Here is a 23,509-nt window from a genome sequence, read left to right on the forward strand (position 1 = left end):
AGAGGGGCTTTTCTCACAGGTACTAGTTTGAAGAAACTTTTTTTACCCCAAAATATGCTTTGAAGGCGGGTAAGCCGATTCTGACCAGGTTCAGTTGAGATTTATCTAATCCGTATGATGAGTGTTACAGAAATCTAAAGCACCCGATGGAACAAGTTTCCATTGGCTGGAGCCAACCTTTTTGATCCCATGAACATCACTATAATGGTTGTTGACTGCATTTTGGATACCATTTCTGTAAAATCAGAATTCTCTTGATGGGTATCTTTTTTTTTTTTTTATAATTGTCAATTTTTATTGAAAATAAACATTTCCAAAGTGATTAACATATAACATGAATATCGACATTCTCTTATAGAAAACAGAGTCAAACAATAAATTGTCAAATCAATGAACCAGTAGGATGTTACCGATATTATATTAGGTGGCATTATAGCGAATGATATAACAGCAGAATGTTCAACCATTGTATACATGAATCGGTATACTCAAAAGTGTGGGACCAACCATACAGACAGGAGATTAACAAGGGGGGGGGGGGGGTGGTATCTGAAAATCAGAAAGGGAAGACTGGGAGTGGCTATATAGTCTGGAGAATTGGGTTATTGAGGCCCAAAAAAAAGTCCCAAGCAAAGTAGATAGAATCAAATCTATCAATTGTGTTATTATGCAGGGCTGCGTGGTATTCAAAATTTCTAACATCATTAATTCTGGCATATAAGTCAAGTGTAGATGGGGGGATAAGTTTGCTTCCAATGGGACGCCACCAAACATCTGGCGGCCATCAAGACGTGTAAGAGGAGCCTAGTCTTTTTTTGTTAGGGAAGGTGGGAACATCTTAAGGAGAAAAATCTGGGAGTCCAGAGGCAACGTCAAATCCTAGACCTGGCTTATCAATCCCTGCACCTGCTTCCAATATGGGTTAATCAGTGAGTAATTCCAGAATATGTGAAAGATTGATCCTCCCGAAAACGTTGCATCTCCAACAGAGGGGAGAAATTGACGGGTCCAGCCTATGTAAGAATTCAGGTGTGTGATTACCAGAAATGAAGGATCTTGTACTGGTTTTCTTTGTATGTGACACAAGATGCCGATATAGCTGCTCTCTTCCAGACAAGTCCCCAATCTACATCAGTCAAGGCTTTTCCCAAATGTCTCTCGTGATGGGTATCTTTAATGTTTTTTCCTAGTGGGCAAGTGCCCATGGCTTTACCTATCCTTCTGTGTCCTACTATTTTTAGTTGATCGGATGCTACAGAGTATTCAAAGTGGTGATTAAAGGGTTATTTTGGTACAAAGGTATTATCCCCTTTCCATTGGATAGATGGCAATTGTTTAGTTGGGGTGGAGACCTCTAATGATCGCCAGAACTGCACTCGCATTCCCTTATCTTCAGAACTGTATGTGGGCAATGGAGGGACAAGGCAAAAACAAGGGATGCAAGGAAGGTCCCACTGGAAAGACATGCACCAATCAAACAAATATCACCTATCTAGTGGATTGGTGATGCCTCATATGGACTAAATACCCCTTTAAAAAGCTATTGGTTGCTGGCATGTGTAGATGGTGCAACAGTTCATCCGTAGCAATCACTAGGATTGGGGGGCTCACTTTGATTATTGCCATAGAGCCTCTGAGCGAATCCCATGCTCTTCTATGCCTTTTGAACCCCAAAGGAATCGGATTTGTTTTACGAGCGCTCAGAAAGTCCATACAGCACAACCTTGTATGGTGTACTCAGGACTTCTGCTTTATTACCACAGAGCCCTTTTCGTACACCTCCTATTTTTTCCCATTGTTCCCAATGAGAAACTCTCCCTCTCCGGCATTCTCTATGGTTTACCATGTGTTGGAGATTAGGATATTGTTTCACTACAGTATTTTAAGTACAGTACTCTATAAAAATTATACTTTGCCTATCCTTTGAAAATTGAAGACACGTGGCTTTTTTTTGTCGATTCGCAGAGAACTACTGACCCATGGTCTACACAGGGATGGTGGTCTGCATTAGCGGGTAGCTCTAAGCACAAATTGGCTGGCAACTGTGGCAGATTTGCTCATTTCTATCTGTAAAGTAATAGAGGACATGTGTTTAAATTTTAAAGAGCTTTTTTACATCATTCATAAATTTTGGCTTCCCAGAGAAGACTTGGATGAGATTGTGAGCATCAGGAAAATGAACACTCTGACGAAGAAGCCCTGAAAAGGCTGCAATTTGTGCACAAACTGATATAGAAGGAGAAGTTGTTGGGGTCTTCTGGCTTTGACAACTCCTCCTTAAAGGGATTGTCCACTACTGGACAACTCTATTTGAAAGGAACAGGGTCTGCTATGATATTTTTTATTGAGATTGATAGATCCTTTGTTTTCAACTGTGTATAGAGATATTACCTGTTGTTGTAATTCTGCCTCTGAAACTCTTCTTGAAAAGGACAGGAAGTGGAAGTTTAAAATGTAAGAGTGCTATTTTTTTGAATAAATATAGTGATATGAAGAAATAACATTGCAAAAAAAAAACAAAACCTGTAACACAAAAACCAGATTTAAACAATAGGTCACTTTCTGATGATAGCTTCCCTTTAAGGAGGACCTGTCACTTTGCTCAAAAATTTTGAGCTAAATGCCTTGTAAAATTCCTTGAGTTCTCCTGGTTCTGCCGCTTTTTTCCGTTTTGCGCTGCGCCACTCCATTGCAGAAATATTTACCGTATATTTGTTTCTTATGGGCTGAAGTACCGTATGTGAAATCACTGCTTTGAAGTCTAACTGGGTATTTCTTTAGAGTCTTCTCTAGGGGGAGTGCGCCATCAACCCGCCCCTCCAAAAGTTGCCAATCACCGCTCCACAGCTAATCTAAATCAACTGTGATTGGCAGCATCTGGGAGGGAGGGCTGAAAGTGCCCAGCCACAGAGAAGATTATGAACAAATGCCCAGATTGACTGCATAGCAGAGATTTCACATACTGCACTCCTAAAACACAAATGTGAATATCTCTGCAATGGAGCGACGCAGCGCAAAACGGAAAAGATTGTGAGAATCAGGAACTCAGGAATTTTTACTTGGTATTAAACTCCGATTTTTTTTTTTTTTTTTTTACCAAGTGACAAATTATCTTTAAGTACATTTACTTGTAATGTCTGAATCGCCTATTAGATTGTATAAAAAGCAGAAAACTCTCTTTGCGCTGCAGGTTTTTGGTTTCAGGCTGACAGGTCCCTTACATTTTGAGTTTGTTGCACTGATGTCAATGACATATTTATTATAATGGAGAGAATTTGTCCTAACAGTGTCTTACAAATTACAGCTGTTTGCCAATAAGAGATGTGTCACCGTGCAGGATAATGTGGCTGTAAAATACCGCTATTGATTTCCCTTATACAGTAATGCATCTATTGATGAATGAGCATGCCGGAGCGATTGTTCTACAAGGCACAGGACTTCACTATGCATAAGTGTGTAATATTTGTAGACCACCTAGCTTTCAAATGTGCCTTTACAAATCTATTTTTCACAGTTGATGATAAAGATCTCCACTACTCATACAAAGTCAACATACATAGTAGGCTACTCTCCTGCTGCATTGTGTTAAAAATGAATTTTCATGTCAAAGTACCCTTAGGCTCCAAGTCACCAGGCCAGAAATCATGTATGGCCATTTTTGGGTACAGAAGCTCAGGTCCCATTCACTTCAATGGGAACTGATCTGCATAACCTGAGAACGGCCTCTCTGCAGAGGCTACAATGTTCCTGTTCTGTACATTTTTTTTTTTTGCTCAGCCTTTGAGACCTTTTAACAGCCTATCGGTGAATGGGTTGACTTTCGGAATTCACCGATCTGATATCGAACCTATTCTAAGAATAGGCTATCAATATCAATGTCCCTTTAAAATGGATGTCCACAAGATAACATCATTTTGTTTTAGCAAAACCAAATACAAAGTCAAAACTTTTTTTTCCAGAATAGTTTCATAAAATATATATTTTTAGAGTGGTTGGGGATCTATTTTTCATATACAGAACTCCATTTGCCCTACATAGACATAGAGGTAAATTATAACATTCTGGCTACCAACAAAAAAATACCTGCAGCCACCACTAGGGGGAGCTCAGGATCGTACCGCATACATTGTTACTATGAAGTTGAATGTATAATCTGTATGCAGTAAGGTCTTATGCTCCCCCTAGTGGTGACTGCGAGTAGAATAAATGTAATCCATTAACTCTGTCTACACACAAGGAATTTTGAGTTATATACCAGAAAAATGAAGCTTCATCTGCTACAGAGATATTTTATAAACTAATCAGTGTATAATTGATATGATTTGAATAGATTGACCGTCACCGTCTACATGCTGACTACTATATGTGACATCCAGTGGCTTCCGGTCGATGGTCATGTGACTGCTATACAGCTTGGTTGCAGGGACCATTGCTAAATGCTGTGCGACCATGCCCCCTCCATGACTTCTGCCCACTCCTCCAGATATTTGCTGGATGCTGGGAGTATTTTTATGGACTGGGCTCATGCCCAGCAGATGCCGGCTGTTTTACTGTGCAGAAACCCGCCAATAACTCCTGTGATTGTAGTTTGTTCTGATCACAGCAGATTAACCCCTTACATTTTGGGGTTGTCAGCAGCCATAGCATCTAAGTGGTTAGAAAGTAGGTGATCCCTCTGCTATTCCCATTGGTTCCCCGCAGTACAGTTGCAGGGACCTTTTGGGTTGATTAATAGCAGCCAGAAGCCCAATTCAAACCTTTGCTATGAAGCCTCTTAATTTCTACATACGCCTTGTTGACTTATCTCAATGTCTGAGAACGTTTCTACCCAGATGTGTGAATGATATGAGCAGCTGGACTTTTATGAGGCTTATTGCCCCTTTTAAAAGACACGTGGGGCGGGTTTATACGAAAATCTTTGAATTTGATTGCCAGTTCCTTTCTCAAATTAGGGTCAGCGATCTCGTCTACACAGATATAGTCTTAGGCCTGGGAGAGTAATTTGAAACTGATGTCATTACGAGCGTTAAATCAACTTTCTGCTTGTTTGAACATGGTCACCTGGGTCCGGAAGCACAAGGACAAAGCGAGGTTGACTTTGTTTGTCTTAAGAGCCGCTGATACTTAGGTTTTATGAAATTGAGTTCTGCGAGGAGCAATCCGTCACCTGTCCCCGTAACATACATTTTTTACACCGAAGACCGCATTTTCCTTCATAATGAAGAGAACTGAACTGTCCTGAAAATACATTGCGGCGGGAACAAAAAAAAGAAGCCTGTGACTAATATTTAATAAAACGTCAAAAAAAAAGTCTTTTGCTACGTGTCTTGAAGCCGCAGCGGAGAAAGTAGAGTATACTTGCTCCTGCTAAATTTTCCTTGGTGATTAACCGATTTTCTTTTTTTACAGATCCATCAACCTCCCTTCTCTTGTCACTTTCCCGTTGCGTCCGCCATTTTATTATTTAGTGATCAGTATCAGTATTGACAAGCGCAGTGTATACACGTCTCCTTCCATTCCACGTCTCCTCTTACATCTCACGTCAAGATTCTTCTCTAGTCCGTCCCGGTCGGTAGCGATTCTCGCATCCAGTTGCGTTAGGATTTGTTCTGTTCTTTTCTTTTTTGTTTATTTATTAAGTTATTTGTTTAAATTCTTTTGAAAATTCCGAGCCCGGAATCTTGGAGAACTCCTCCTCTGACATCGTCTCCCGCAGGATGGGGAGGGGGGAGTAGACTATCATCCTGCGAGTGGCTGAATTTACAGCCTGCGCATTAATTTGCGATTTAATTAATTAGCCGATGAATTTTAGGGGGCTTTGTGCCTTTGCAACACTTGAGAGGCATTACTACTGGCATGGAAAAGGAATATTACAATTTCATATTGCAAAGGAGTGCTTGGCTAATTAATAGATGCATTTCCTTTTCAATACCAGGGCAAAAAAAAAAAAATTATAAAAAAAAAAAAAAAAAAAAAAAGGCTCACCTTCGTTTGACGCTCTTTAATGCAAACACGCCGAGAGACGCCGACATATTAGCATCAGAGGACAATTGGATGCGCCATTGTTTTAATGCAGAATCAGGGGAGTAAGGGTCAGCTCTGTTCTGAAGTAATTGTTAGTGTGTAGACAGTGCTGTCATGTGCGACTGCTAAAAATATATCCTACACTGTCACTTTGCAAGGTGCGGGAAAATAATAGCCTACACTCCGCAAAAACGGAACACGGGGTTGAGCCGTAACCTTTTTTTTTTTTTCTCTCTTCTTTCCTCTCTTTGTTTAATTTGTCTCCTGGGTTTAATTTTAAAGGACATGTGATAATTGAATATGTCTAATAGCTAAATACTCATTTGGTACCAAATCTATCAAAATATAATTGGCATTTTTCAAATGTGCGATGAGTCAGTAAAGGGAGGGCAGAGGGGGAGACCGAAACCGGCTCTGGGGCCAAATGATATATTTCGAAACTATCATATCACCAAATATATTAATAGGTGTCTATTCTCTGCTGCTACTAATGGCCAAGAATGTTCAAATATTGTTACACTTTAGAATTTTTTTTACATTTTTATAAAGGGCCTTATTTTGTTTTTTGGGTTTATTTTTGGGAAGGACCAACTGTTTTGGTTAATGCAGCTTTTCTCCCAAAGGCGGGGAAGGTTATTGGTCTGTCGTGCAATAATTTACTCCTCTTTGATATGCAAAATATCCACGGTGAATAAAAAAAAAAAATAAATTCTATCAGCCTCATTTCACACTTCTTAGCCACTTACATTCTCTAGAGTCTATTGCCTCATTAGACCACTGCTCTTCGAAGCCGGTATAATTAAAATCTTTAACAGTTTAGAGAAGTAAAGATGTTTGGCTGATCACGTCGAGATGATTATCTGTCCATTGTATTCGCAATGAAAAAAGAAAAAAATTAAATTTAAAACCCCGGCATTATTTTTTTTTATGATGTGTTCCGAATCAATAAAACCTCAGCTGCCTCTTTTATTTTTAATGTGGCATCTTGAAAGGGCCATGATTTAAATTCTTGCAACGTATAGTTAGCATTTGCTAATAAAAGACTAAGCATCGTCTGCACAACTAAAGGTATACGGAGTAAGAGGAAGACAACTAGGAATACTGGGACGTAGAATTATGGTGTTTTTATTATTTTGTTTTTAGCATTGGGTCCCAATGCAAAATTTGGTTAAGCAACTTACCCTTACCTTGTACCATTTGTGATACTAATTATAGGGCACCAAGGCCTGTGACTGCCACCCCTGAACCTCCCAGAGCTGCGCCGCTGCTTCAAGGCAATTTCTTCCTATGAGAGATTTTTTTAATGCTGTTTGTCACATTTGTGGAGTAATGGATTTGGTATTGGGGGTTCTGGTCTATTTTGTGGAGGCCTAACTGGTGTTACTGGCATTGCATGCTGGGAAGTGGTATGCTAATTAGCTTTCCTTCAGAAGAAAGAGATTTGTCTCTAGTGCCAACTATAGAAAGATTTTTCTTTCTCTATTTTCATATTTATCTTCAGTGCAATCCGATGTATAAATTATCTATCTTTTTGAAATCCTATCGATCTATAAAACTATGTACGGTAATATATTTATTTTTCTTTCTTCCTTTTCCTGTCCTTCCTGGTCCCTTCTTTCTGTTTTCCTTCCTTCCTTTTTTCCCTTCCTTCCCTTTTCCATTCCTTCCTTTTTCCCTTCCTTCCCTTTTCCCTTCCTTCCTTTTTCCCTTCCTTCCTTTTTCCCTTCCTTCCTTTTTCCCTTCCTTCCCTTTTCCCTTCCTTCCTTTTTCCCTTCCTTCCTTTTTCAATTTCTGTCCCTTCCTTTTTCCATTTCTTCCCCTTCCTTCCCCTTTCTTCCTTTTTTCCCTTGCTTCCCTTTTCTCTTTCTTCCTTATTTTCACTTGCTTCCTTCTTTTTTTTTTCCTTTACTTTTTCCCTTCATTGTTCTTTACTTTTTCTTACGTTCTTTCTTTTCCTTCCTTTTTGCTTGCGTTGTTTGTTGCTTCCTTTTCCCTTCCTTAATTTTCTCATTTCCTATTCTCTTTCTTCCTTCTCGTAACTAAGTATCAATTGTCTGTTTTGGTCTCTCCGTGTACAGTTTGTTTCTTGTATACACCCCTAACTACAGCTGTAGCAAGTACCGTCTGTACATGTGGTGCACACTACTCATATTATTGCCCTGAGGCGGATTGTGTAATGTTGCCCCTCTCATGTACAGTACATGAGTGACTGTGATAACTGAACCAGACGCATGCTGCCAACAAATGCTGCTCTATCTATCTATCTATCTATCTATCTATCTATCTATCTATCTATCTATCTATCTATCTATCTATCTCCTATTATTTATCTATTATCTATCTATCGTCTATCTATCTCCCATTTATATATCTATCATCTATCTATTAGCTATCTCCTATTTATCTATTATCTATCATCTATCTATCTTGTCACTATGTCTCATGAGTTCTTGAATTATGAATAATTCTGTTGAGAATTTGCAGACTACTGTTGTGAAAATCAGGATTTTTTGAGGATTAATATGGGCAGTCAACTAAAGTAAAATACAAATAAACTGTAGTAATTATTCCGTGCACTGATCTCTTGCTGTGTTCACTGGTCAATGACAATATTTCTTCTACAGATTAAGGACCCCCCTCCCTAAAAAAAACCCTTTTTCTACTTCTGTCTTGGATCTCATTAGCATTGATCTGAGCCCTGACAGTAATAATGGGGTGAGCTTTCGAGAAAGTTCTGTATTTTTTTTACAGCAGACACATCCATCAATTAGCCGAGCAGAACTAGAAACCAAAATTAATGAGAGAGATAGGTGTGTTAATGAAATAATCATAGTGTAATCAATTTGACTGTTAAAAAGTGAAAAGCATTTCAAGGAGACGATGTGAATTCATAATTTACGTCTGCGCACCATTAATAAGAAATGTATTTCATAACAAAGCTATTTGTCTTCATTTAAAACGCAGGCACAAAAAAAAAATGTGTCTCTCATTAAGACGTCGCATTGTCACAATATTCTGCTTTTTGCACTGGAAAGGGAAAGCGCCTAGGGGTGCAGAGGTAATGGTGGCACCTATGCCCTGGTGCATAGGGGTGCAAAAGTAACAGTGGCACCTATGCCCTGGTGCATAGGGGTGCAAAAGTAACAGTGGCACCTATGCCCTGGTGTGTAGGGGTGCAGAGATAATGGCTCCTATGCCCTGGTGCATAGTGGTGCAGAGGTAATGATGGTACTGATGCCCTGGTGCCTAGGGATGCAGAAGTTATGATACCTATGCCCTGGTGCCTAGTGGTGCAGAGGTAATGGTGACACCTATGCCGTGGTGCAGAAGTAGTGGTGTTACCTATGCCTTGGTGCCTAGGGGTGCAGAAGTAGTGGTGGTACCTATGTCCTGGTGCCTAGGGGGTACAGAGGTAGTGGTGGCACCTATGCTATGGTTCCTTGGGGTACAGAGGTAGTGGTGGCACCTATGCTCTGGTTCCTTGGGGTACAGAGGTAGTGGTGGCACCTATACTCTGGTTCCTTGGGGTACAGAGGTAGTGGTGGCACCTATGCTCTGGTTCCTTGGGGTACAGAGGTAGTGGTGGCAACTGTGGCTTGGTGTCTAGGGGTGCAGAGGTATTAATGGCAATTGTGCTGAGGAATGCCAGGGTAGTGGTGGCACCTGTGCTATCATGCCTATAAGGGGGCTCTCTGTCACAGAAGACAGCAGGAGTATAATTATTATGGGTGCAGGGTTTGCAGTCACACTTGAGCCCTCGAGTCTATGGGGACTCAAAAGTACCTTTTGGCCTTCATGAGAAGACCAATACTATTGAAGACCAGAGATAGTTGACGGAACTGTTGGAAGTTTGAATTGGGGCCCAGTAGCATCAAGTTATGCACCAGCATAATAAATAACATTTGGTAGGTGGGTGCCTTGTTACAGACTTTTTTTTGGGTGGTCCAAAATTTTCTACTTGGGCCACTGGTTGTGTTCCAAATATTCACAAAAAAGGCAGAATAGCTATTGCCTAAGCAGATAATTGATATGGTTCACTAGAAATTAATGCTGGCAGAGGGGTATCTCGCAGGATAGGTAATAAATCTGTGATCACTGCTGGTCTGATAGCTGGGATTCATTTAGATCCCAAGAACAGGGTATCAAAGTCACCAAAGTGATTGGATCCATGGTGCACATGCACAACCGTCACTCCACTCTCTTCTGTAGGACTGATGGCACAGCTACCGCCTTCAGTTTGACAGATGTAACTAGAAAAATGGTTGAGCATGCTATCCAACGTTGTACTCATGCCCTGAGGGTCTATCTACTAGGATTCATTTAGATCACAAAATCTGGTCCCAAAGTCCTCTGTGTGATAGGATCGATGGTGTGCATGCTCAACCGTCACTCCATTCACTTCTGTTAGATTGATGTAGCTGCTGTCTCCTTCAGTCCCGATTACTGATCATGCAAACTAATGCTCCATTCACCCAGGGGGCTGTGGGACTTTTGTTCTTGGAATTGGTGAGGGTCACAGCAGTTGGATTTACACTGATAATACATTTATCCAATATTATTTAGTCGTTAAACTTCTTTAAGATGGTGGAGACTCAGTTGTAAAAGGCAGTGCACCCAAGAGATAGAGATAGATGGCACTGACCCATCAGCAGCAGATGACTCTGTACTGCCCAAGTATTTCAGGGTTGTACAGATACATACATAGGGGGTGGAATCCACAGCAAGTGGCCAACGCTTTGAGATGCTCTCTTAAAGCTGTTACAGGTCCAACCCTTAAAGGGTTTTCCTTTTTTATAAACTGAAAACATTCCAGTAGGGTATGACCTCAATTTATGATCAGTCGGTATCTGACCACTGGGACCTCACTTCTAATTTTTTCCTGCTTTGGCAATGTGTCAGGATCTGTTAGGCCTGCCGAGGTCATCCCCCCCGTAATCATAAATTGATTGCAAATCCTACTCTTATTCCTTCACCCTATGAGATGGGAAAACCCATTTTAAAGGGAGTTTGTCCAAGGTTAGAAAAAACTTAGGAGCTTTCTTCCTAAAATCGTGCCATAAGCTTGACCCAACCTATGGATAGTTGAGGTGCTATTTTTTTTATTTTGAGGTTTACAGGTTATAGAAGAAACCAGTAATATTACTAATAACACTAGTTATAATCGTGGATGACAAAGCCAGATGTGGAGTCATCATTTATACTGGGGCCTTCCAACCTGAGGCTCTCTACCTGGTGGGAGTTTCGTAGGAGTTGGAGAACCACAGATTGGAAACCTTTGACATGGACTATGTCAAAATTCATTGGGAGAATGAAATCTCACGTTGGCAATACACATAAGATAAGCCAACAGCTACCTCTCCCGACTTCACCTTTCACATTAGCGTGAGGCTCAACTCAGCATTCATGGGGTTTCAACAGGAAGAGAGGAGAAAGCTGCTGCCAAACGGCTTTGGGAGCCACATATCTCTCCTGGAAAAAAAAGGATCCAGTGTCGAAATTCCAACAGCCCGATCATTTTCTACTCCAACATAATCTGTTGGGGGAGAGTCAGAAGAGTCGGGAGACCTCTCCTACACATCTTCTGGTCCCACAGAAATGGGTATGGGGTGTCTCTTGTTTTCTTTGGCAGATCCCGCCAGTAAAGAATAGAATCTAATGTGTAAGGGGGGCTTTTAGTTTTAATTGGCAGTTTTCTCCCCCGGGATAGAAGGAGTTAATAAAGGTTATGCCCATGCTTAACTCCTGTTGCATCCAATGAAAGCAGAAGCTAATTCATTAAAGAGACAGATGCGGATCTGATTGAACCGCTTCCCATTATACACTCCAGATCCTTGTGTCCTGTAACTCTTGGGAACGTTTTTATTAAAACAAAGATAATTTGTATGTTGATGAGAATCCTTCCTCAGATACAACAAGGTCCTCGCTGATGGTATTTTTTTCCCTCTCCTTTAAGATTAATAATCTGCTTTTAGTTAAGCAAATACCATTGCAGAAAAGAATGAATTGTTGCATTTCATTATCCTTTGTAGGGGGGAAATGGCTCGGGCTTTGTTTACTGACTCTTTGATTTAATTACTGTTTGAGAAGGGCTGAATTAGCTGTTAATTGATTTAATTATCCAATTTGTTTGTTTCAGGCATGATTCCAACAGAGCTCCAGCAGCTCTGGAAAGAAGTGACGGGTTCGCACACCGCCGATGATGTCGGTTGTAACAACCACAGCACTTTGGACCTGTCCACGACATGCGTCTCTTCGGTGGCATCGCCCAAGACCTCTTTGCTCCTCAACCATCAGGCGTCAACAAATGGACAGGCATCACTTCTTACTCCGAAAAGAGAGAGGTAAGAAGCAGAAACTTGGGTCTTCATAAGAAGGAGATACCTAGAGATGCTTTCATCCTCTTACTGATTCCGTTGGATCTCCGTTAACCATTTGATGACTTAACTTCTTCAATCCCTCAGATAACAAATTCCATCAAATTAGTGAACCAAGGGATGAACTTAGAATTGTGTCCTTGGCTAATTCATTAAGAAGTGATGACGCATCTTTGCCAATTATCAATTTGTGTTGTCTTTTAAGTTATGAGACAGATTTCTTCTCTCTGGAGGGGGATTAATTTGTAAACCAGCTAAAACTAGAGGCTTTCTCAAAAGGAAGAGATTCCCAATGGTAGACAGCTATTTTAGGGTTCTTGCCCCAAGTTAGTGGATAGCATAGCATTGGTAGGATCAGACAGATGACTAAGGTTCAGCTCAGGCGAGTACAGTTGAGATCCTTGTGGTGCATGATTTCCAGGCATTGCTTTATGGGAAAAAGCATACAAATTGGCTCTCCTCCTAAAGGAATCAATGTTTCTTTTATCAATCAACTTCGAAAATAAAGCAACAACCCACCTGTAGACAGCTATTTAAAGGGTTATTGCCCTATGTCAATACAGAGTTGGGTCCTTTTTGGATCAGATACATTTGATTAAGATTGTATTGGTTCTCATTGAGGAGATCCAGATGTTGTATGTCTGACTTACAGGCACTGCTCCATGGGAAAACAAATATGCAAACAAGTTCTACTTCTCAAGGAAGAAAGTAGTCAAACAAGAGATTCCTCCAAAAGGAAGAGTCCTTTATCTGTAGACAGCTGTTTCTCACAGTATGAGAAGTGATGCATTGACTTCAGCCAACCCAGAAGGGTATCTTCCATACTTCCATTTCCTTGTCTTCCCTTTCCTTTCCTTGTTTTCCCATCCCTCTCCTTCCTTTTACCCAACTCTTTTTTTTTTTCTTTCCTTGCCTTTCCCTTCCTTTACTTTCCCCTCCTCTTTCCTTCATTTTCCCTGTCTGTTTCATTCGCTTTCTCCTTCTCGTTCCTTCACTTTCCCTTTCTTTTCCCTTCTATTTCCTTCACGTTCCACTTGTCTTTCTTTTCCTTGTCTTTCTTTCCCTTGTCTTTCTTTCCCTTGTCTTTCTTTTCCTTGTCTTTCTTTCCCTTGTCTTTCTTTTCCTTGTCTTTCTTTCCCTTGTCTTTCTTTCCCTTGTCTTTCTTTTCCTTGTCTTTCTTTCCCTTGTCTTTCTTTCCCTTGTCTTTCTTTCCCTTGTCTTTCTTTCCCTTGTCTTTCTTTCCCTTGTCTTTCCTTCCCTTGTCTTTCCTGCCCTTGTTTTTCCTTCCATGGTCCCTCTTTCCTTCCCTTGTCCCCCTTTCCTGCCCTTGTCTTTCCTTCCATGGTCCCTCTTTCCTTCCCTTGTCCCCCTTTCCTGCCATTGTCTTTCCTTCCATGGTCCCTCTTTCCTTCCTTTGTCCCCCTTTCCTGCCCTTGTCTTTCCTACCATGGTCCCTCTTTCCTTCCCTTGTCCCCCTTTCCTTCCCTTGTCTTTCCTACCATGGTCCCTCTTTCCTTCCCTTGTCCCTCTTTCCTGCCCTTGTCTTTCCTACCATGGTCCCTCTTTCCTGCCCTTGTCCCCCTTTCCTGCCCTTGTCCCCCTTTCCTGCCCTTGTCTTTCCTTCCATGGTCCCTCTTTCCTTCCCTTGTCCCCCTTTCCTTCCCTTGTCTTTCCTACCATGGTCCCTCTTTCCTTCCCTTGTCCCTCTTTCCTGCCCTTGTCTTTCCTACCATGGTCCCTCTTTCCTTCCCTTGTCCCCCTTTCCTGCCCTTGTCCCCCTTTCCTGCCCTTGTCTTTCCTTCCATGGTCCCTCTTTCCTTCCCTTGTCCCCCTTTCCTTCCCTTGTCTTTCCTACCATGGTCCCTCTTTCCTTCCCTTGTCCCTCTTTCCTGCCCTTGTCTTTCCTACCATGGTCCCTCTTTCCTTCCCTTGTCCCTCTTTCCTGCCCCCCTCCCTTCCCCTTTCCATCACCCTTCCTTTATTTTCCTTTTCTTCCTCTCCCCTCTCTACCTTTACCTATCCTGTCCTTCTTTCCCTCTCTCCCTTTGTTTCTGGTTTGATGGATATGGCATTGTTTCCCATGGAGCAACATCCCATGGTAAGTCTTCATGCACCACCTGGATCTCTCCAATGACTCTGTCCACTCGATTTTAGCAGTGGTCTCAAACCTCCATCTCCAGCGGCTTCGGGGCATGCCGGGTGTCAGTTTTGTAACTACTGGAAACTTTTTTTTTGTCCGTGGCTTTGCAGAATTATGAGATGACTAATGTTACGATAGAAGACGCGTTGCTCCTGTTAGACTAAAGTCATAACTCGTTTTTAGAAAACAGACAGATGTAGCAGAGCTGGGTTGTAATTCAATAGCTAATTTGCTTTTTCAAGGCTCTTGTATGAAGACGTATTATCTTACCAGCCCGTCCCTAAGCAGCATAGCATTTCACTATATTTGCCTTGTCATATTATTTCACCTAGTGCAGTAAAATCCATGATCCTTAGACATGATCCAGTCGCTGTGATACATTTTCACATCCTGCACACGTTTAAATATTCCCGCACGGAAAAAAAAAACTTTAATTTTAAGGTCGGGTTCCAATTTTCGACACTTAATAAATCCATAATTTTTAATACGGCCGATGTTAGCGCGGTGCCACAGCGAGACTGGTTGGCTGTCTGCTTGTACAAATGTGGCACCTGGCTTCTGTTTAAATCAGTCGCACAATAGGAGCAATTATTTCATTTCCCCGGCGCAGAGGTCACAGCCATAGGATGTATTTTTAGACATACAGGATTTACAGTAAAGTTTGCAAGCGCCGGTGCTGAGCGGGCGTTGGGTGCCGGTGACGGTCCACCTGGAGCCTGACCTGCTGCAGCTCTACAGCAATTCCAGATCTGTAACGTCATTTCTAGTCTCCATTCCTATCGTCAGCAGATCGAACATGTAGCACTTGTCAGGATCTATGCGAGTTCTTGTTCATAAGGCTAACGTTAAAGGATTTGGACACTTACGGATACAATTTTCTTTTCTTAAATGCATATATCTGGGGCTAAAATCATGGGTTTCATTAAAAATGTGCACCCTTTTGGCTTTTTATAGCCTTCTGTACCTTCTCCACAATTGCTGGCTGCAGAATAAGTAAACTGGGACTTCATCAGTGAGCTTGTTCTGAGTGAGTTTAGAACTCTCTTATCTGCCTTCTTCTGAGCTCCTCTGTACTACTTTGTCAGCGTAGACGGCATCAAAGTTGAACTGAACTTTGACGTGGTCATGAAACATCTGAGGTCATAGAAAGACAATAAATAGTCACAATCTCTCCATCAGAAGAAATTTACTGACCTATTCTCTGTTAGCAATGTGCAGGAGACAAAAAAAAAGAGCCTGTAAAAGCCAAACGGGAAATTAAAAAAACAAACAAATTGCCAATATTATTTTAAGTTCAAAATACGTGGTTAAAATAAAGTAAAAAAATCCCCAAAGATGTCCATAGTCTTTATTTTAATACATAATGGGGTCTTAAAACACATTTTTCACATATTTTTCAGGAGGAATAATAGCTTATGTCGTGTGTTCTTAAGCAGTTACTTGTTCTACTAGATATTGAGGATTTTTGTTTTGTTATTTGGGGTATTATTTCCCCAAAAAAGTCATTTACTTCTGGTTTGCTACTTGTTTTGGTTTAGTGGTCAAAATATAATAATTTCTTTAGACTTTTTGACTCTTGGTTATTTTATTTCTATGTATACTGCTTTTCATTTATATTTTTCATCATTTTCCAAAAATATATATTGTCCCAATATGTTTAAAGTTGAATGCCTGAAGGACAGGTTATTTTATTTTATTTCAGTTTATTTTTTTTTTCTATTTTTGCCCTTTTTGAACACAAATATGTAAAAAATATAAAAAGTAAAAAAAAAAGCTGATCTACTCAGACTACAGCGAAAAAAAAAAAGTGGGAATCTAGTTGGATGGCACAATCATCCACTAATAAAGCTCTTGATAAAGACAACAAATCTATTAAAAAAAAGTAATAAAATGATTTAAAATATATTAAGAATACATAAAAAAAAATAAACATGAAAAACATATTGTCGAAGTGCAACACATTTTGGGGAGTCAGAGTCCCTTCTATTAAGCCAGAAGAGCTTCTCTAATAAAGAGGACTCCGACTCTCCGAAACATGTTGCTTTTTGAAGATATACAGTGCTGTGCAAAAGTTTTAGGCAGGCGTGGAAATAATGCTGCAAAGTAAGAATGTTTTTAAAAAAATAGAAGTGTTTTTAATAATTTATCTTTTATCAATTAATAAAATGCAAAGTGAATGAACAAACTAGAAATGTAAATAAAATCAATATTTGGTGACCACCCTTTGCCTTCAAAGCATCAATGCTGGGTACAACTTCCACACAGTCGGGGATTTTGTAGGATTTTACTGAGTAACCAATGATACCAAACATGATCATACTTTTCAGATGTAGGTTGAAACAGTCATTAGCTGAAACAGAAACAACTGTCTAGGAGGATTAAAGCTGGGGGATGAGCAGTCAAGCTATGCTTCAAAGGTGAGGTTGTGGAAAACAGTTTCATGTCATATACCATACATCATGGCAAGACTGAGCACAGCAGCAAGACACAAGGTAGTTATGCTGCATCTGAAAGGTCTCTCCTTGGAGAAGACTTCAAAGCAAATTGGGGTTTCAAGACGTTCTGCTCAAGCTCTTTTGAAGAATCACCAAGAAATGGCCAACATTGAGTACTGTAAATACAATGGGTGGCCAAGGAAACAAAATCATGACTACAGCTCTTTGAAATCGGAAAATGTCCAGCAGTACCATTAACTCAGAACTGGTGGGAACCAGCTACAACCATCTAGTGTCTGCAGAAGTCTGGCCAGAAGTGGTCTTCATGGAAGAATTACGGCTAAAAAAGCCCTTAACCTTCCTCTTGGAAACAAGGCGAAGCGACTCAACTGTGCATGGAAGCATATGTACTGAGGTGCTGAAAAATGGCAGCAGGTGTTCTGGACTGATGAGTCAAAATGTTAATTATTTGGTTGTAACAGAAGCAGTTTGTTCACTGAAGGAACGGAGAGCGACACATCAAGGAGGAATCTGGCTCCAAATTTATTCTGCAGCCAGACAACGACCCCAAACATATGGCAAGGAGCCCTGGAGGTGATGATCCGGCACCCACAGAGCCCTGATCTCACATCATCCAATCTGTCTGGGGTCACATGAAGGATCCGCACAAGCCTCATCCACAGAAGATCTAGGGTCCGGTCTCCAAGATGTTTGGAACAACCTCCCAACAAAGTTCCTTCAAAATCTGTGTGCAAGTGACTAGGAAGAACTGATGAAAGCAAAGGGCGGTCACCAAATATTGATTTAGATTTCTCCTTTTGTTCATTCACTTTGCATTTTGTTAATTGATAAAAAATAAACTAGTGACACCTCAATTTCTGAACGTATTGTTACTTTTTGCAGCATTTTTTCGACAAATGTCTAAAACTTTTGCACAGTACATTCTGCATATATATTTTTATGTATTCTTAATATATTGTATTACTTTCGATAAATATATTGTCTTTATAGAGAGCTTTATTGGTGGATGATTGAAAGTTCTAACTAATTTTCCTTCTTTTTTTTTTGCGGATCTAATCTGATTAGATCCGCTTTATTACTTTTCCTATGGACGTATCCTGGGCAAAGTTTGGCATCTTCTAGCCTTCAGGATCCGGGAGACTTTGGCTTCAACCCATACAATTACCGTTGCACTTATGCTGAACACAACCTTTTGAGGTGAGCGCTTTTTTTTTAATGCCTTTTGTACACATCCCCATACTTACTCATTCATCCTTTCTAGCGCTATTTCATGTTTCCGGTATTTTTGGGGCCCCCTGTGAATTTAGTAATAAAGAGAGTAATAATCAGTAAACTAAACAGTAATGTAGTAGGAATTGGAGAAATAATTATATTTTTGGCCTGTAATGGCGTTTTTATGGATTGTGATAATACCACAGGGCTCAGTCATTTGGGATTTTATTCCAAAAAGGCTCATGTAAGTTGTTTACTGAGTGTTTTTCTTAAATGGTCATAAGTCATAAAATAGTTTCTTTTGGCTTTTTTTTTTTTACTCTTAGTCATGGTTCCTCTAAGTTTTGTTTTCGAACCATCATCCAAAAAAAATCCAACGTAACAGTAATCTTTCATAAAAAAATTGGAAGAATATTTTGCGACCCAAAAACAAGAAAGTCCGCACAGATCCCTTTCTGTTCGATTGCATCACTACAGTATACTACAAGTCTAATGTTTCATGTCTTTTCTTTGCATCCTATCTGCACCTTTTCACATCACTTACGTCCTCTATCACTTTTTGCAAATGTCGTTATCTGCATTCCCACCCAAAAGAGAGGAAAAACAGGCATGTCTAGCGATCTGGAGCAAACCTTTCAATTGTTTTTTGAGTACTCAATCAGCACGGTGCTGGGAAAGTTCATCTGAACACACCCAGTATACACACATTACAAAAACAACAGCATTTCTGTGTTTCCTTTTACACCTTTTTCATGATAACAGACAACAATATTTGATCGAGTGCCCAGTTTCCATATCGTACAAACAGATAAAACCCAGGGGCTGGTGAATGTAGCAGTAAGATACCACTGAAGTGTTGATTTCATCAACTTTTTTTTCTTATTGTCGAGGAGTGGCTTTATTCCGATCTTGGCTTACAGATGAAACATTCTTTAGTTCTAGCGCGTTGTGTGTCGATTGAGTAGATGAACGCTGGACAACCTTCAGTCCCCCAACTGGTCTTGTGTGAGGTTGTGGTTTCCCAATGACTAGAGTTGGTGCCAGTTTATTCTCATATCCCATTACATTGGTCGGTCACAACACTGGCCTGTGGCCGCTACATGGAAGCAGAAGAGCCATCTCTTACCTGTTGGCATCCGCGACTCCGCTTTTGACTAGCCGGCCTGGTGCGAAGTCATCATTGAATTATGACTTAGATGTTGCGTCAGCCAAGGTAATTGAAAGAAGAGCCACTCGTGCCTGAAGGTAAGAGGCGGTATTTTTTTTTCCTGTTCCTTGGCCGATGGAATGGGACTTGCGAATTGATGTGCACCAACTTTTCCGGTGACTATTCGACTACATTGGAAGTTGTCCACAATCAAAATTCCTAAAAAAAAAAGTATGGCCATGAGATTGTTTTGACTGCTGAAGTGCCTGATCCAACAATTTACAAAAGTTGTAGAAGGAGCATTTCCAGAATTAAACCTCTAATGCTTGTATTACCCTTGTCGCCTGTCAAGGTCAGACTGACCCACCAAATTACTGTAGACGGACTCCTCTCCTGTTGGACCATTGAGGCTAATTATTAAGAATAAGGACTTTTGCCATCCAAGGGATTCTACAGTAATTCGGTGGGTCAGTCTGACCTTGACAGGTGACAAGGGTAATACAAGCTATGTTGGTTTCCAAAGAATACTGAAGTTCAGCACCTTTTAATTTCCCAATGGTTGTCCCTATCCCAACCAATGTTTAGCTATATAATTTCCAATTTTTTTTCTAACCATTTTTATTTTATTTCCTTAACCCCCCCACCCCCGTCCTCTCAACACGAGTGTTCGATTTAGTGCCAACTGACCACCCTGCTATATGTGATTATTAGACACCTTCCAGACAGGCACCATTTCTGAGATGTTGTCGTGGTATTTCAGCCGGAGTATAAGTTGGTATGCATGCAAAATAGGAGCATGTTCACACTGGATATTAAGTAGACAAAACCGAAGATAGAAACAAAATTAACATATACCCTGCTGTAAGAAAATTAGTAAAAGCAATAATGCATATAAATAACATGGGGTACTTAGTAAACACAGCTTTTGATTAAAAAAAAAGCGTAAAAGCCATCCCACCAGCACCAAGGTGTACCCAAATCGGGATGGTCCTAACCTCTAGTGTGGTATTTCCCAGTGCTAGAACCGATCAGCAGGTGACACCGCGCTGACATCACAGGAAAGTCACCAGTTTTTCATTTTTTTAATATTTTGTTCTGTGCTGTGGATCTATTAAGAATGGATTTTCCAGCATTGGCCAACACCCTTAAAGTGAACTAGATCAATTTCTGTCTTTATCAGTTGGACAAGGGATTTTTTTTTTATAAAGTTTGCATCTCTTCCTTTAAAGGGGCGTTCACACTTTTCATATTATTGATTTATCTTAACAATAGGTCATCAATATGATATCAGTGGAGGTCCGATACCCGCTGCCGGCACCGATCAGCTATTTTTGTAGCTCTGACGGTGGCCCGGTGTAAGGAGTAAATGGAGCCTTCAAAACATAGTTCCTATTTTTCTGGCCATGTTTAAGGTAATTGCTGGAATTGAAAACCGCTGATTGGTGCGGGTTCCTGTTGTCAGACCCCCGGCCATGAGGGGGATCAGAGATAAGAGGGTTCATTGGTCCATTTCATCCTTCAGAGCAGATGAGTTTGTACATCATGAGGAGCTATTGGACTGGAAAGGGCCCATTTACTGTTCTTTCATAGGGGCCCTCTTCTGTTTGTGTCCACTAGTGTGTGATGATAGTTTGGGGAATAGAATGTAATTTTCACTCCCTCTGGTTGGGTATTAAGCGTTACCTAATTTCTTCCTCTTGCAAATACTGATCATGCACCACCCTTCTTCTGCGCGCTATTTGCTTGCAAACCATCAGATTGTTTGTCTACATAATTGCTAGAATCTTTGTACAATAGTTTTTTTATTTATTTATTTTTATTGCGGCACATCCTTATTTAATTTGGAACCCTTTACTGTATAGTTGGAAGCGCACCTCTAGTAAACATTACAATTGGTTTATTAGCATTTTGCAGAATGACATTACACGAGCGGTAGATCACGATGCCTTCTGTTTCAGTAACATGATGAGATCTTTTCGATACCCTCCGCTCGGCAGGGAAATCGTTCCTTCCTTGTCATTGTCAGCATTCTTGTTCTGGAAGAGAGTGGGTTAACTTGCAACAACTACAGTCATTGGCTTCCCTGCCGATCATGTTGTAAGGTGCATGCCATCCATTTGCTGAGATGATTGAATTACGGTTGCATCTTTAGCCGTAAGTGAGCAATATATTACACAGAAGGATGCACATTGACTTGCTTTAAGCAGCCATGACAATCTGCTGGATACCGGTCTCGATTTCTATTTAACACATACACAAACCAGAAATGAAGAAAAAAAAACCATGCAATTCCCATTTCAGCGAGCAAGACAGTTCTTGGTATAGTCAGTGGAACAATATAGTATCACTGTGCACTTGGGTGTGAGAAGAGTGGAGTTATTGAATTTCATCTTTCAGATTCGGCATTGTCCCATCAGCCGGAAAGTAAGGTCAGAAGACAAAAGAGCACGAGCTATCTGCAATATGCACAGAGGGCCGAAAATATCTTTAATTATTCTCCCCTCTATCCCTGAAAAAAATTACAAGGAAGAAAAGAGACAGAATGGAGCAAAAAGACGCAACGGGAAATTTTTTTTACAAAAATAAGACCTCAGCAATTTTTTGTATTTGGGTAAGGAGCGGGATGAATTAGAATTTGCTGAATTGTAGAAGTTTTCATTATCAATCTGCACTAATAATTGGAGACAAGAGAATAAATTTAAGTTCCAAATTCCATAAATTTGGATTGGCCGGAAGCTGAATTTTTTTGTGGTTTGATTTGCTAGAATGATGCAAAAAGACAATCTGCCCTCTATTTTTGCTTGATCTTTTTTCAGGGCTGAGAAGGTGTTAAAAATCCACCTTTATACTCATTTTGCCCCTTACATGTCCTTGCTCCGTAGCTCTCCGTTTGGTCTTCTGTGGCTCACTTCCTCCCTTCCGGCTCGAGTCTTCTCTTCCATTTTCCAGCTCGAGTCTTCTCTTCCATTTTCCAGCTCGAGTCTTCTCTTCCATTTTCCAGCTCGAGTCTTCTCTTCCATTTTCCAGCTCGAATCTTCTCTTCCATTTTCCGGCTCGAGTCTTCTCTCCATTTTCCAGCTCCGGTCTTCTCTTCCATTTTCCGGCTCAGGTCTTCTCTTCAATTTTCTGGCGTGAGTCTTCTATTCCATCTTCTGGCTCAAGTCTTTTATTCCATTTCCTGGCTCGAGTCTTCTCTTCTATTTTCCGGCTCCAGTCTTCTCTTCCATTTTTCAGCTCCAGTCTTCTCTTCCAATTTCTGGCTCCAGTCTTCTCTTCCCTTTTCCAGCTCCAGTCTTCTCTTCCATTTTCCGGCTCCAATCTTCTCTTCCTCACCTCCGGCCTTAAGTCAGGTTGAGATGGCACATGAGTCCTAGTGAGCACCAGAGAGTGAAGAAAGCTCAGAATGGAAGATAACACTAGAGCTGGAGTGACTAAGCAAGCCATCGATAGACCAGATGGAAAGCTATGGCTCCTGTACAGATCAGGGGCAAAGTGAGTAAAATAGTTTTGTGTTTTTTTACCTCTGTTTTTGCCAACTTTTTAGGCAAGGTGCAAGCTCTTTCTAATATAGCTTGTAAGCTCTGCTCTGAAAGTGACTGAATTGCTAGATCTGGCAAGCTTTGGTGTGCCAACGCTCCTCCGATTCTTCAGCGAAAAAGCTGTCTCTGCTTTCAGCATGGCAGAGCACACTGTTAAGACCAATGATACAGCAATACCACTGATCCATACTGTCAATCATCAGAAGCACACTGCCCCCTGGCAAGAGAGGCAGGGCAGCCATGTGCTCCTGAACATAGACGATTAATAGCCCCTGTAGTTACTGTCTCCAATCAAAGATGAGGGTGACAAGGGGTCAAGCAGCTACTAATGTCTCTTCAAATTGAAATCTTTATGGTGATTGGGTACGTCTTCACCTACGAAGAGCCAGCTGATAAAATAGTGGCCTCTCATTGGGGTGATGTGTCCCTTTTAAAAACCACATCCCTCCCCCACTGATATAAAATAATAATACAAAGCGAATCTCCCATTTACATCGAGAAGCACATTAGCCGCGTCTCAAGGGTTTGTAGCACAGCAATCAGTTAAGGAGATAAATAATCTGATTTGGCATGACACTCCTTCTCCTCTCTTTAATTTGTCTTACACAAGGAAAATT

The 23,509-nt window shown here is 40.7% G+C and overlaps 1 protein-coding gene across 19 annotated transcripts in view; it reads left to right on the plus strand.

The window, feature by feature from the left end:
• FOXP1 (forkhead box P1) overlaps positions 1–23,509 on the plus strand; it is a 704,299-nt gene that overhangs the window by 601,740 nt on the left and 79,050 nt on the right. For 9 of the 19 annotated variants that reach the window (XM_069736492.1, XM_069736489.1, XM_069736491.1 and 6 more), the window contains one exon: positions 12,161–12,365. In XM_069736492.1, the coding sequence (XP_069592593.1) occupies positions 12,161–12,365 (205 nt within the window). Of the gene's footprint in view, positions 1–12,160; positions 12,366–18,059; positions 18,192–23,509 lie in introns of all 19 variants that reach the window. The other 10 variants (XM_069736485.1, XM_069736483.1, XM_069736484.1 and 7 more) reach the window with 2 other exon arrangements.

The sequence above is a fragment of the Ranitomeya imitator genome, chromosome 8, assembly GCF_032444005.1.
Source record: "Ranitomeya imitator isolate aRanImi1 chromosome 8, aRanImi1.pri, whole genome shotgun sequence".
In the NCBI taxonomy this organism is placed as follows: Eukaryota; Metazoa; Chordata; class Amphibia; order Anura; family Dendrobatidae; genus Ranitomeya; species Ranitomeya imitator.